Below are 13,663 nucleotides of genomic sequence, written 5' to 3'. Positions count from 1 at the left end.
AAAAAAAAAAGCTTAGTGCAAATAAAAATAGTATGTGCTAAACCAGTGGTTGAGATAATTGCTGGAAGTGAACAGAATCACTTGAAACAAGTTCAGAAGYAGAAGTAACCAAAACTTCAGCAGTRAATCTCCCTTAAAGATTATGAAAATGTCTAAAGACCACTCAAAATTATCATGAATAGTTCATGTTGTCGTTCAAATGCTGTTAATGCCGTTTCACAGTGAGTTAATGATATTTGTTTAGGTGAGTTTGGCTTGTCCTGAGGTACTTGCAGCTACGGCTAATAGCCTAGCGGATAGATACCTGTCTTCATGTGCTCGAGGTGCGTAATGTGAGAAAGCATAAGTGAACTGAAAAGTGAGCATTGAAACTCCTGGCCCTGTTTGTGTTTGTATAGGCTTTCAGTCTAATTTGAATAGTATGGACTATATTGAGTTCATAGTAAATGAGGTGCTAAGGGTAGGCATATTGGCCACAGGCCTGCACTGAGTACAAGCTATCTTCTTGGTTTGTGTAAGTAGAAAYTGAAGATGTTCCAGCGATGTTTTAAAACTGAAAATTTAGTTCTTGTTGGTCATGGTTGAAAATGATCTTTTGCAACACAAGATTTCAGTGAACTAGAATTCATATTGATTCTATCCAGTAATTCTTGATGTCTCCTCCAGAGTGTCCTCTGTTTCTCTTAGGAGAGATTACTATATGCTCTTCACTCAGTCCATTGCTAAATTGAATTGACTGACTCCAGTTTATACTTTGAAGGTATCCATACACTGGTGAACATGTAATACAGTCCTTATGTCAGGTAAAAGCTGGAGATAATGGAATGAGAGACCTCATTCTGGTTATCAACCTAATCTAGGGAACAAGTATTAGAAAGGCAGGACTTAGCATCTACCAGCTGGAAAATAATCTTTTGAGGTCTTCAAAGAGATGAGTTATTTACATACCTACTGACTACCATGCAATTGAGTGTAAGACTGGTCTGTCACAGTTGGAGGCTTCTGTGTGAGAAAGAAGACTGTAAGTGAGCTAAGCTGTGTGAACAGTTTATGTTCACGTTATTCTTTGACTGAGTGACTTTTTTCTTCTAGCTTCACAGCTAGAAGGCAAAGATACTATTAAAAAGGCTGAATGAGACAGGGATGCTGTGCTATTAATGTCTCTTAGAGCATTAATGCTGGAGTATTGGTCTGACACAGATGGCTCTGAACTGAGGAAGAGTTTTCTGCAGTTCTTTCATGCTCTCCTATCTGTTTTGTGATGTGTCTGCTTTTCTTGTTCTACTTGTGTTAATACAAACTCTCACATCTGGGAATAGCTTAAAAATGTAGAATACAATGTAGATTGTCCTTTAGAAAGTATTTCTGCAACGTAGAACCTGTGTGTGTTAGGAATTTTGAAATGTGGAGTTGTGCTAGTAGTTTGTGTTGTATTTTGGATGCTTTCTAACTGGAGTTACTGGTCTGCCATGGGACTATGCTTTGCCTTTGTGGCAGTGCTGCTGTGCCAGTTTCTATTAGTGCTAAAGTATTGCTGATAGCTGCTCCAGTAGATGCAGAGTACCAATTTTTGTCATCTTGTTCTCYGCTAGTAGGTATGCTTCATTAAAATGTGGTGATCTCTGATAGGAGACCCTTTCCTTTGTGCAATATGGCTAAGTTTTTGTGGTGGCCTTCAGCTGCTTTCATTTTGTCCCTTCCTTGATTTGAAGTTATAGGAAACTTCTTCTCAAGCACTATGTGAYAATTAGATTTCAAAGGGCTGGATCCAAGATGTCTGCCCAGAGCAAACAACTCCAGAAGACCATTTCAGAAAAAGCCATCTTGATTCTACAACAGGTTAAGAGAAAGAATGGGCCATCAGTGTAAAAACCTGTACCCTCTCAGGGCCAAGATTCTCTCTCAATTCACGTCTAAGTAGCAACACAAAAGAAGAGAAATGGGAGAAAGATCCAAACAAATCTCTGGCGTGTCTCATCTTTACTGTTTTCTTGCCATTCATTGTAGTTAGCTTGTAAAATCTAGGAGTTGGGGGAAGAATAACAAAGCTCTTTGAGAAAGAAACTACTTTCCTACATCATTGCCTGTAGAGAAGCAAGCTCTCATCTTGTAGTTCTGTGACCACATTAAATCAAAACCAATATTCCAGGTATCCCTACCTACTAGTTCCTACCTCTRCCTTGTGGCTCTGTAAGCATTTGTATGACCACTTGATGAACCAAGTTAGAGAAATAAGGTGGTAAAAACAAAAATCAGGGTAGGTAGGAGAGGAGAAAGAAGGGTGTTAGTTTTAATCCGTATCAGTTCCCCAATCTGGTTCACCGTGTAAGTGCAGAAGCGCTTCTGCCAGCACAAAGGAGGGAATGGTACTGGCCTAAAAGCCAGCTTTTGGCAGATGGGGAGAGGGAGGCAGGACTGTAATGTCTATTTGTGTTGGCCCATACAGAAAATGAAACGATGGTCTCTGATTCCAACCAGAAGTAGGGAGGTGAGTTCCAGCAAATAGTGATCTAATGCTTACTTTTAAATATTAGGTATCTTAAGGAGCGAGAGACTGAATTGGAGAAGGCCAGGAAATCAATCTTTATTCCAATACTTGTACCCCTTACTCCAATCTGACAAATCTTTGCCTTTCAAAAGGGAGCTTCTGTCCTCTTCTGTCTGATTATAGCTATGGCTCTGTTAAGAGTATGTGTAATCAAGCAAAGGAGACTGTGAAGGCCAGTGCAGAATATCTGCCTTAGTCTGGTCTTCCTGTCTTGCAACATGAATTAGAAATGTTTCCCAGAAAGTGCTCAGCTGTTTTAAGAGACTGACAGAAACTTAGTTTGATCTATGACATAGCTCCAACCATTCAAGAGACTTTAAAAGCCCTGTATATGTTCCTTGAACTGTTCTGCTTAGATTCTCATTTGAAAATTTTGTATTTTTGGTGGAGACCTTCCTATTTTATACCCCTTTAATTCCTTTGCAAATCTATATGAAAGATTATGAAATAAACTGCTGTTATAAGAGAGGTTTTGTGAGCCAAGGAACAAGAGAASGATCACAAGGTATGGACAAGTTACTGAGGGATAAGGTAAGATTGTGATCTTGTAGGTACTCTGTAGCTATTGCATATGTCTTTACTCAATGGTAAATTAAGTTAGTTTACTCCACCTTCACCAAGGAGTAACCTAGTTTTTGTGGTAGAGTAAAAACATATACTTGGTTACCGCAGAGTAGAGAAGTTTCTGAAATTCGTATTTGTAGGTTACAGATAGCTGCATAGGAACAAGGTACCATGAAGTAACTGAACAGTGAGTTCTTTGAAAGTATTCTCAGTGAAGTTACTTGGAAAGAAAATGGATGAAGTAGTTCTTTAAACTGAAGAAAGATCCACTTGATCCTTCCAATTTCACTTTGTTCTCAACTCCATCTATACCCAGGTATTTGCAGAATATATACGCTGGGTGAAGAGCTRTTGCAGGACTGATTCTACAGTGCTTTCAATGGTAGCTTTTAAGTGAGCAAACAGGAGCTTTGCCTCCTGTGTCAGTATTTTTTCTTGCTCAGAGAAGGCAATTCATAAAAAAATACTGCTGTTAATTAGGGACCTGCGCTTACTGTAATTAAGGATCTGCTAGAACTGTGCCATGATGCTTTACAAAATGTTGGAGAGAAGGAGGGAAACAGTTTAAGCTTTATTCTGAATTTGTTATTCTATAATTAATATTTATTGACTAGTATAATTTTCATTTTTGGTAAATAAGTTTATATATATATTTTAGGGGTTCTAACTCCTTTTTGGAGAGCTAATGAATGAAATTCCCCAATTCTATGCCTGGAATAAGAAGTAAAGGCTTATCAGAGGGCTGGGAAAAAGCAGGTAGGGTGCTAGGCTTTGARCATGGTTGAGAGAGAATGGTTGTTACAGTACCTTAACTAGCTTTTGGTTGTGAAGTAATGAGAGAAATATCAAGGAGACTGCCTAATTTTGCTGTGACATCTGGGTTGTTAGTAGATCTATTATGCTTTATACAAATAAAATCTAAACTTTGTGTTGCAGAATTGAAAGAATTTAGTATTGTAGTAGTTACTGTAGTTCTCTGATAGCCTTAGGAGAGAAACATGAAATGAAATAAAAACCTCATTAATAATAWTGCCAAAAAGCGATCAGTTCAAAATTTTAATATAAAATATATTTTTTATAATGTTTTCAGTGGGCTACTCGGTTGACTTCTGGTTCAGTTTGTGTGTCTCCAGTCTCTGCTTTTAGATTTTATTCAAATGTACATAAGGATTATTGTAAGAGGTAAACTTACTTTTTCAGATTAAAATACTGTATCAATTTTGTGTGTTCAATAAAGTATGAAAGGTGGCMTTGGACAGTACAATTTTACAGTGTTGACTGAATTCTGAATGTCTGTTAAGCATAGTTATTGACATATAGTAATGCTGCAATAAAATCTTTCTGGCACAATTCATGTTTTATTTGGCAAACTGAGCTGAGAAGGTAGAGRGGCATGAGTATCAGATAATATATGGTGAAGGAAGAGAAGATAGATAAGATAAACGAAATAGAATAAAGTTGAGACAGCTTTGTAACATCTATAAGAAGCCCTTTTGCTATTGCAAACTGCAGTATGGTGTTTTATATCCCCACAGAAAAAGTAGTGAAGATCACGGTCATTTGGGACTGGACTGCAGAGATTGTCATAGGTCCCATCCAGGGCTGGGAGGGTAAAGTGCATTGTATCTAATTGGATTGTTTTTGATATTACTCCTTCTTGAGATGTTCCATTTATCAGACAGCTGAAATTCAGAGAGATAGGTTATGCATCCCCTCCTCCCACCAGTTTCAATCTGTTTAATTGTAAAGAATGGCCTGTTAAGCCTGCTTTCCCAAGCACTCTAAGAATCCAGGAGATGGGCCTAGACAGTACTTCCTCCTCAAACAATCTTAGGAGTAACTTCTTGCCARTGATATGCTTATCTGTGCTTGCCTCTTGATATTTCTTGTCATCCTCTTGTACTTTTCCTGTGTTTTTTCAGTTCTCTGCTTTTGTGTGTGCTCACAATAGTTCCTTTAAAGCAAAACAAAAACAAGCCAACAACAAAACCACGCTAAGTTCCATTTTATTCTCTTGTCTTCACAGTTGCACCTGAGAGGAAATGCCTTATTCAGTTCCTCAAGCATCTTTGTATATAGCGTGTGGTTTTGAGTTAGGCATCTTCACCTTTTTGTTCTAAGTATGGTTTTGCTTTTTGTTGTGTGTGTATCCTCTGGGGAGCAGCTGCTACTTCCACCTTAAGTGAAGTGTCAGCCAGTACTGAGGGTAGTTTGACATTTAATGTTTATTTCCTGTCTTCCCATTAGCAGCTCATACCCTAATTCAATTTGTGACCATAAATAAACTGCATTTTGTTGCTATGCTGAGAGCCAGGCCTTTGTAGATTTATTTCCCAGGCATGTTCAGGAGATACTCATTCTGATATCTGTACTGGTTGAGAATGGACCAGTGTGGAATTAGGCCTGGTTGGGTGTGTGTATTAGTATGAGTAATTCAGAAAAGGCAAAGTGGAACTAAATACTAGCTTGTGGGTTCTTACTCACAAAGAGAAAGAGCAATCTGTAGATGGCCATGGCTGCAGAGATCACTGAGGCTTTGGGGGGGATGTAATTGAGATCTTGAAGTTATATGTATTTGGTAGTCCTGATCATTCCTTTGATGCTCTTGCTTTTCTTGAACATAGGGTGAACTTCACAACCATTTTCAAGCAAATTTTGTTCCCCAAGGCAGTTGATCAGAACTGACTGAATAACCGACTGCTGGATTGATGAACAAGAGTTCACTGAGATGACCTAGGGAGAAGGGAAAAGGACAATGGTGCAGAAAAAGAAGATCTGCCCTCGGTTACTTGACTACCTTGTGATCATTGGAGCCAGGTAATGTAAGAGATTCTCGTCTATGTTTTTGCTTGGACAATGGAGCAAGGACAAATAGCGCAGCATCTCTTGATGAGATCTTGTGCTGAGGCAGTGCTGTCTGGAATGTGTACAGTATGCTACCATAATGGGGGCATGTGCTGGCTTAAGGCATATTTTGAAAAATATTAGTGAAGACAAAGATTTCTRACTCATGATTCCTCAGATCCCTTTTTGGGATTCAGCAAAAGGCGGCTAAAGGTAGTTTATCTATGACTCTGTGGCAGCCTGTGTATCTGAACATTTAAGAGTGTTTGCTTCTATAGACATCAGGACAGGCAGATCCACAAACTGAAAATAGTGAAAATCACTTGCAAGTAAAATACTGGTTTGGGCTACTCGTCTAACTTTTGGAATATAGTCTGTAAATGTGCTTAAAAACCTGGAACTTACCTTCCTTGGCTAATCTAATGTAATACTAATTTATCCTTATATGGAATGAAATGAATACTTCTTTTAAAAAAAKTCTTATTAACCATCAACAAATAAAATATTTGTGGATGTATTTGATTCAATCTTTTTGAAGGCTTATTTACTCAAMGCATATATGAAACGTGGAGTTGATATGTATGCTATTTATCAAATGCAGGGAGACCTAATAAATGTTGCTTTTCTCTGTTCAGAGTTTGTGCAGTGACTTTCTGCATATTTTGTAATCAACAGAAGTGTTCCCAAATGTGTTATATTTTCATTTGTAAACATCAGTTATTTATGTGCCTTGACCTGTTGCTTTATTTCCTACTTTCTTCTCAAAATACTTGAGTGCAATGTTCACATACGCTAAATAGAGGAAATTACCTAACACTAAGTAAAACTGTATTGCCTTATTTTATGGGCAGAATAATTCATAATTTAATTACTACTTATTGTCTGAGGGAAAACACTGACATTTTTACAATGTGGGTCCTGACTAGGAAAAGAAAAGGAAGAAATGTTAACTGACCCTTCCAGTAACACTTGAAGTGTCTGATCTTCTCACTTAGAGGTTTACTAGCATCAATTCTGGACTCCTACAGGACAGTACTCTTGCTTTTTGCTGGGCAGTAGTAACTAAGATGGCTGCTGCTCAGAGGTCTATTATCTCATTAGACATTTGCAGAAATGTGTTTAATGGGAGGTAAAATTGACTGAACTAGCTGCTACTGAGAATTCCTCAGGAGCAACACGTGGCCTTTAGCGTTACATCTTGTTGTGCACTAGCCACAAACAGTAATGTCTTTTGCGAGTTTTCGCTTTTATCAGATGCAATGTTTTTAAGTGTCTGTGAAGATTCTGCTTTTCTGCTTGTAGTTAATATTACTCAAAAGGCATGGACTTACCATATTTTCCCTAGCACTTCATTGATTTAATTTCTTTAAGCCCTTTACTGCCAAACAGATTCTCTAAACAATACCAGACTTTTTTGACACTTCTCCAGCAGATGCTGCATTAATGGCATCCATTAATGAAATGTAGAAAAGCTTTCTAGGGCTGCTTTTTTTCCTTACACAGTATTTCATTATTTAACTATTCAGGCAATATAAAGATAGTGTTTATATATATAAACTATTTGGTTTGGGAAGTTTACAATCAGCAGAACTGTTTACAACAGAGATTATTCTTCTGTAAAATAACTCAAGCAGGAATAGATTTGTTTTGTTATCTAGCACGTTTCAGTTAACGGAAGAAGGGTAAGTTTCGCTTGTATTTTGAAATGGGCAAATCTAAAGTATCAATGTTAGAAAATGTCTTGTATGACATTACATAGGAGAGAGATGTGGTAGAGCCAGATCTCCTACATCCCATTTAGTGTCATGTTTGTTAGATCTTAATTACTTTAAAAAATGGTCTGAGTTCACACTTTAAATGGATCAAACTGAAGAGGTCATGTTGGGGACATGTTTCTTTTCCTTGACTGTGTGGATCTCATAATATTCCTCAGGCAACTATTCACCAACTGCCATGTAAAAAGGTACAGTAGAAAAACAGTTAATACCTTGAAAGAAACTAAAGTCTATTCTTCCAGTGAGAATTAGGAATAAGTWATATTGCCTTTCTGTCTTTGTGTTCCGTTAGTGATTTATGGGACAAAAGTTGGCACTGCTTTATAAAAACAGGTCTACATATTACTACTTGACTTTTGTGGTATAATTTATCCTTCAAATCCTACTTAAAAAACAAGCACAGAAATACACGTGTCTGCAGTTTCTAGAACTTTTTGATGAAAATTTTTCAAGAGGAAGTTTTGGGTCCACTGAATTTATTAGTTTGTTTCTAACTTAATGGATGCCAGAGTTCTATCAGTGTCATTTAGGATTGCCTAGACCAAAAAAAGTTGTAATGTGTTTTATCAAATAAATGAAAGTACTTTTTCTGAATGCCAGGGTTGCTTACTCAATTAACTTTTTATCTGACTAAAAGCAGCTATATTTTTATTTTTGCTGGTTTTCTTTTTGCTTGCTTTCTTTCTCCCTCCTTGTCCCCCTTTCTTACTGGAAAAAAATTAGCATTCTTAATTTCTCTGCATTCTTTAGCTTGTGGATTGTAGTGTATTTCTGCTGAAATAATTAAAGGTTATTATATGTCATACATCAGTTAAGAATATTGTGTTATCCTCATATTTCTGTCACAGCTGCTTCCTTTTGTGTAGCCAGCAAAAATTGTTCTTTCTTGCTTGTCTGTCTGGAGTTTTACTCTCCAGCCGGGGCCTTCTCTGATTGCCTGAGTAGAATATTATCAAAAATCGTTGTTTTGGACTTTTTCCTTATGAGTTTTTAAGTTTTTTCCAATACATCCTCTTCAAAGATTACTGTAATTGACAGGTTGTGTGGGATAGATGGAACAGGAGGGCGTAGGTTTGCATGTTGTTGGTAGTGAATAGTGCTTCTTATCATGAGAACATTGAAATGCATGTTCTATGGGACTATGGTAAGGTCTAGAATATTATCTTCCATTCCACTGTAATACCTTACCACATCATTCCACCACTTATTTCATAGAACCATAGAATCAGTAAGGTTGGGAGGGACCTCTGGAGATCATCTAGTCCAACCTCCCTGCTCAGCAGGGTCATCTAGAGCATGTTAGACAGGGTTGCATCCAGGCGGGTTTTGAAGATCTCCAGAGAAGGAGACTCCACAGCCTCTCTGGGCAACCTGTGCCAAGGCTCCGTCACTCTCTCAGTGAAGAAATCCCCCCTCACATTCAGGCGGAACTTCCTATGGTTCAATTTCTGCCCATTGCCTCTTGTCCTGTCACATGGAACAACTGAAAAGAGTTTGTCCCCATTTCCCTGACACCCTCCCTTCAGGTACTCGTACAGATTGATCAGATCCCCCCTCAGTCTTCTCTTCCCCAGGCTGAAGAGGCCCAGCTCTCGCAGCCGCTCCTCATAGGGCAGGTGCTCCAGCCCTCTGATCATCTTCATAGCCCTACGCTGGACTCTCTCCAGTAGCTCCATGTCTCTCTTGTACTGTGAAGCCCAGGACTGGACACAGGACTCGAGACGAGGCCTCCCCAGGGCTGAGCAGAGGGGCAGGATCACCTCCCTTGACCTGCTGGCAACAGTCTTCCTAATGCACCCCAGGATCCCATTGACCTTCTTGGCCACAAGGGCACATTGCTGGCTCATGGTCAACTTGCCATCCACCAGCACTCCCAGGTCCTTCTCTGCAGAGCTGCTCTCCAGCAGGTCAGCYGCCAGCTTGTACTGGTGCCTRGGGTTATTTTTCCCTAGGTACAGAACCCTGCACTTGCCCTAATTCAACCTCATGAGGTTCCTCTCTGCCCAGCTCTCCAGCCTGTCCAGGTCTCTCTCAGGTGTGTCAGCCACTCCTCCCAGCTTGGTATCATCAGCAAACTTGCTGAGGAGGCACTCTGTCCCCTCATCCAGGTCRTTGATGAAAAAGTTGAATAGGATRGGACCCTGTACAGAGCCCTGGGGGATTCCACTAGCCATAGGCCTCCAGCTAGACTCCATGCCACTGATGACGACCCTCTGAGCTCTACCCTTCAGCCAGTTCTCAATCCACCTCGCTGTCCACTCATCTAACCCACGCTTGCTGAGCTTCTCTAGGAGGATGTTATGGGAGACAGTGTCAAAAGCCTTGCTGAAGTCAAGGTACACAATGCCCAGTGCTCTCTCCTCATCTACCCAGCCTGTCATTCCATCCTAGAAGGCTATCAGATTGGTTAAGCAGAATTTCCCCTTGGTGAAACCATACTGACTACTCCTGATCACCTTCTTTTCCTCCATATGCCTGGGGATGACATCCAGAATGAGCTGTTCCATCACCTTTGCAGGGATGGAGGTGAGGCTGACTGGCCTGTAGTTGCCTGGGTCCTCCTCCTTGCCCTTTTTGAAGACTGGAGTGACATTGGCTTTCTTCCAGTCCTCAGGCACCTCTCCAGTTCTCCAGGACCTTTCAAAGATGATGGAGAGAGGCCTGGCAACAACATCTGCCGGCTCCCTCAGTACCCGTGGGTGCATGCCATCCGGGCCCATGGATTTGTGGATGTCTAGCCTGCCCRGAAGGTCTCTAATCCTATCCTCCTCAACCAAAGTCTTCCTTTCTCTGGACTTTCTCCCTCTCCAGGTCCAGGCTCTGGGATTCCTGGGGGCTGCCCTTAGCAGTGAAGACTGAAGCAAAGAAGGCATTCAGTGATTGTGTCTTCTCTGTACCCCYTGTCACCAGGGCCCCCGCCCCATTCAGTAGCGGGCCCACGTTTTCCCTAGTCGTCCTCTTGCTGCTGATGTATTTGAAGAAGCCCTTCGTGTTGTCCTTGACATCCCTTGCCAGACTCCGTTCCAGCTGGGCCTTAGCCTTCCTTGCTGCATCTCTATATTTGAGTTCTTCATAGTAAATTCTTGTTTTTCCCAGTTAGAAACTGATGTAGGATTTTCTCAGTTGTTTTCATCTTGTCCTTAAGTGTGTGAAATAGTTGATTTCGTTCTGGTTGTGTATATTTCTGCAGATTCATGTTTGGAGGGGGATGTCTTTCCTACCCAAGTATTACCCAGAGAGCTGTGCAGTTAAGTTCATTTCGGAAATTAAATTCAGGGAAATATCACAAGGGGATGGGTTCCTGAGAATGCAGTGCTCCTGCAATTCCTTTTCTTGGTCAAATTTGAACAGAGTAACTCCTTGTTGGATCTTGATAATGATGTAGACCTTTTATTTTATTATTGTTATTTTAACCTTTCTGCAATAATTGTGGCCCTGTACCTGCTTGCCTTTCAGTCTTTGGCAGTGTGGCTAATGACTGAGAAGCTGTGCTTTCTGTAAGTGCAGGAGGTGAGGAGAACCAAAGATGAAGCTGATTCCATAGGCTCCTAACATGTTAGTAGGAGACACCAGGGATTTCTTTTGGCACTAATCATCCACGTATGTTTGTTTTTTGTTGTTGTTTGTTTGGTTTTTGTAGGCAACCAAGTAGTGATAGCGTTGCTCAGACTCCTGAGCTGCTGCGGCGTTACCCTCTAGAAGACCATCTGGACTTTCCTCTTCCACCTGATGTTGTGTTCTTTTGCCAGCCAGAAGGATGCCTGAGTGTGCGGCAAAAGCGTATGAGCTTCCGTGATGACACTTCCTTTGTCTTCACACTCACAGACAAGGATACAGGTGTCGTTCGCTATGGAATCTGTGTCAACTTCTACCGCTCTTTCCAGAAGCGAGTACCCAAGGAGAAGGGAGAAAGCACAGGGGGGCACAGGGCTCGGGACGGTCAGAAAATCCCCAAACCTGGTGAGACATCTGTCCCCCAAGARGAGGCTGGTACCGAGAGTTCGGAGAGTAGTTCCTCGTTGCAGGCTCCTAGTACAGAGTCTACTACAGATGTSAATCGATCACCACACAGTAAACGTCTGACGAAAGGCAGCCATCGCTCTCGGAACAGCACCTTGACTTCTCTGTGTATCCTCAGTCATTATCCCTTCTTTTCCACTTTCCGTGAGTGTCTGTACACTCTCAAGAGACTTGTGGACTGCTGTAGTGAGAGACTGTTGGGCAAGAAGCTGGGGATTCCTCGTGGAGTGCAGAGGTATGTTAAGGGAGAAGAAAACTTCTTCCCCTGCACTATTTGTTTCCAAGGCTGATGGTTGACYGCTGACATGTTTCTGTTTTAACTGCAAAATATATACAGTAAAAAAGGGAATCTTTTGTGGTAATTTTTTTTAGGACTTCTGTCTGGTTCTGTAACCTGGTATGATTTTGGGTTTTGATATATCTATGGGAGCACTATCCTGCTAACAGCTGGCTGAACATGATCTTTTCTGAAGCTAAGCCCTGGTACTATGATTGCTGCTTTGCCATATGAGCTCCATGGCAGTGCATGTCAAGACTTGCCCTCCAGCAAATTAGAAACAGCCAAGAAATAACAGGGAATGTTTCCGCTTGGGGCAAGAGAGAAACGATGAAAGTGTGCCTAATGAGCTTATGAAAAACAATCTGAACTTCAGTGTGGAAGAGAAAAGACTAGAGAAGCAGGAATAGCTGAAAGTGCAATATTTGGAGGGAAGCAAGAGGAGAAGGAGAAAACTAAGGAGTTGTCTAGGGAGCCTATGGGACTGGGGAGCGACAAGAGCAAATTAAATAGGAACTTGCAGTGTCGTCTTATGTACCTGCTATTGTGATATTGGGTACAGAACAAAAACTGTTGCACTGTAGGATATGCTGGAAACAATGTTTTTGTGTCTGTCTGCGATAGACATATCTCTGTATTAGTGTGCCTGCCACCTACATTCCAGGAAGATATTGTGCCTTTCCAATAAAAAGAGAAAATACAAAATGATTCATTGGGAGAAGGAAGAAAATATCTTAATAGTGAGTGATGAGGTTGTGAGCTTATAGTGTAAATCCTGTAGCTTGGTACACTTCGGATTAAACTTGTCAAAAGCTAAGAAATGACAGMACATCTTCCAATTTTGGCTTTGGGAGCTCATTACCCCTTAGATGAAAGAGAAAGGCTGACCTTGTCTGCAGAGCAGTACCTGCAAGTCAGGTTTCTGTTCTGGAATAGTTTCAGGACTCTTGCATCAACAGATTTGTTACCTGAATCCACTGACTGTTGGGAAAGAATGATTCTGTCAGAGCAAAGCAAATGTTTCCATTAAAAATATATTAATTAAAGGAACTTATTTTGTTACTTGGTTTAGTCTGATTATTATTAGACAGGAAAAAGCTGAATTTCAGTTTTCTTCAACTCTTTGATCTCAGATCTAAGTTTAGAAAGGGGTGCTAATGTATTCTGGTGTTATTTGAATGGCATATGGTATTTCAAAAATTTACTGTTGTTAGAAATCATTCTTAAGAGAAAAACAACTGAGTGACAGATAGGGAGGGCAACAGGAGGAATGCTGAGCATACAACACTGGGATGATTAAGGCAGCAGGTTTGAATTACTGTGTTACTTGCAAGCCATTACCTGGAAAAGTAGAATGGTTTTGTAATGGTGGCAGAATAAAGGTGAAACTGAATCCTTACGTATTGCAAAAGATTGAGTGTGCCTGTTAACAGCTAATGTTCTGTGTATTGCAAGTTACTCAAGAGAGAGTGGAGGATGAGAARCATTGCAGTGTCTAAGAGGAATGTCACGTAAACAGAATAACCTCAAATTGTTTGCATTTTGAGCCCTCAAACTTATTCTTATCGTTGTTCCTCTCTGAGGCCTCCAGTGTCATCCTGTTCTGTTTTTTTTTTTCCTACTTGCTCTCTTTTG

At 40.5% G+C, this 13,663-nt stretch overlaps 1 protein-coding gene across 6 annotated transcripts in view; it reads left to right on the top strand.

Moving 5' to 3' along the window:
• MADD (MAP kinase activating death domain) overlaps positions 1-13,663 on the top strand; it is a 76,208-nt gene that overhangs the window by 8,383 nt on the left and 54,162 nt on the right. For all 6 annotated transcript variants that reach the window (XM_085305866.1, XM_085305850.1, XM_085305858.1 and 3 more), the window contains exons 2-3: positions 5,737-5,929; positions 11,372-11,986. In XM_085305866.1, the coding sequence (XP_085161992.1) occupies positions 5,868-5,929; positions 11,372-11,986 (677 nt within the window). In that variant the 5' untranslated portion in view covers positions 5,737-5,867. The remainder of the gene's footprint in view (positions 1-5,736; positions 5,930-11,371; positions 11,987-13,663) is intronic.

This window comes from Rhea americana, unplaced genomic scaffold (assembly GCF_003343005.1).
Source record: "Rhea americana isolate MKP2758 unplaced genomic scaffold, rheAme1 scaffold_102, whole genome shotgun sequence".
Classification (NCBI taxonomy): Eukaryota; Metazoa; Chordata; class Aves; order Rheiformes; family Rheidae; genus Rhea; species Rhea americana.
The sequence above is the reverse complement of the archived record's forward strand: the minus strand, read 5'-3'. Positions and strand labels throughout refer to the sequence as shown.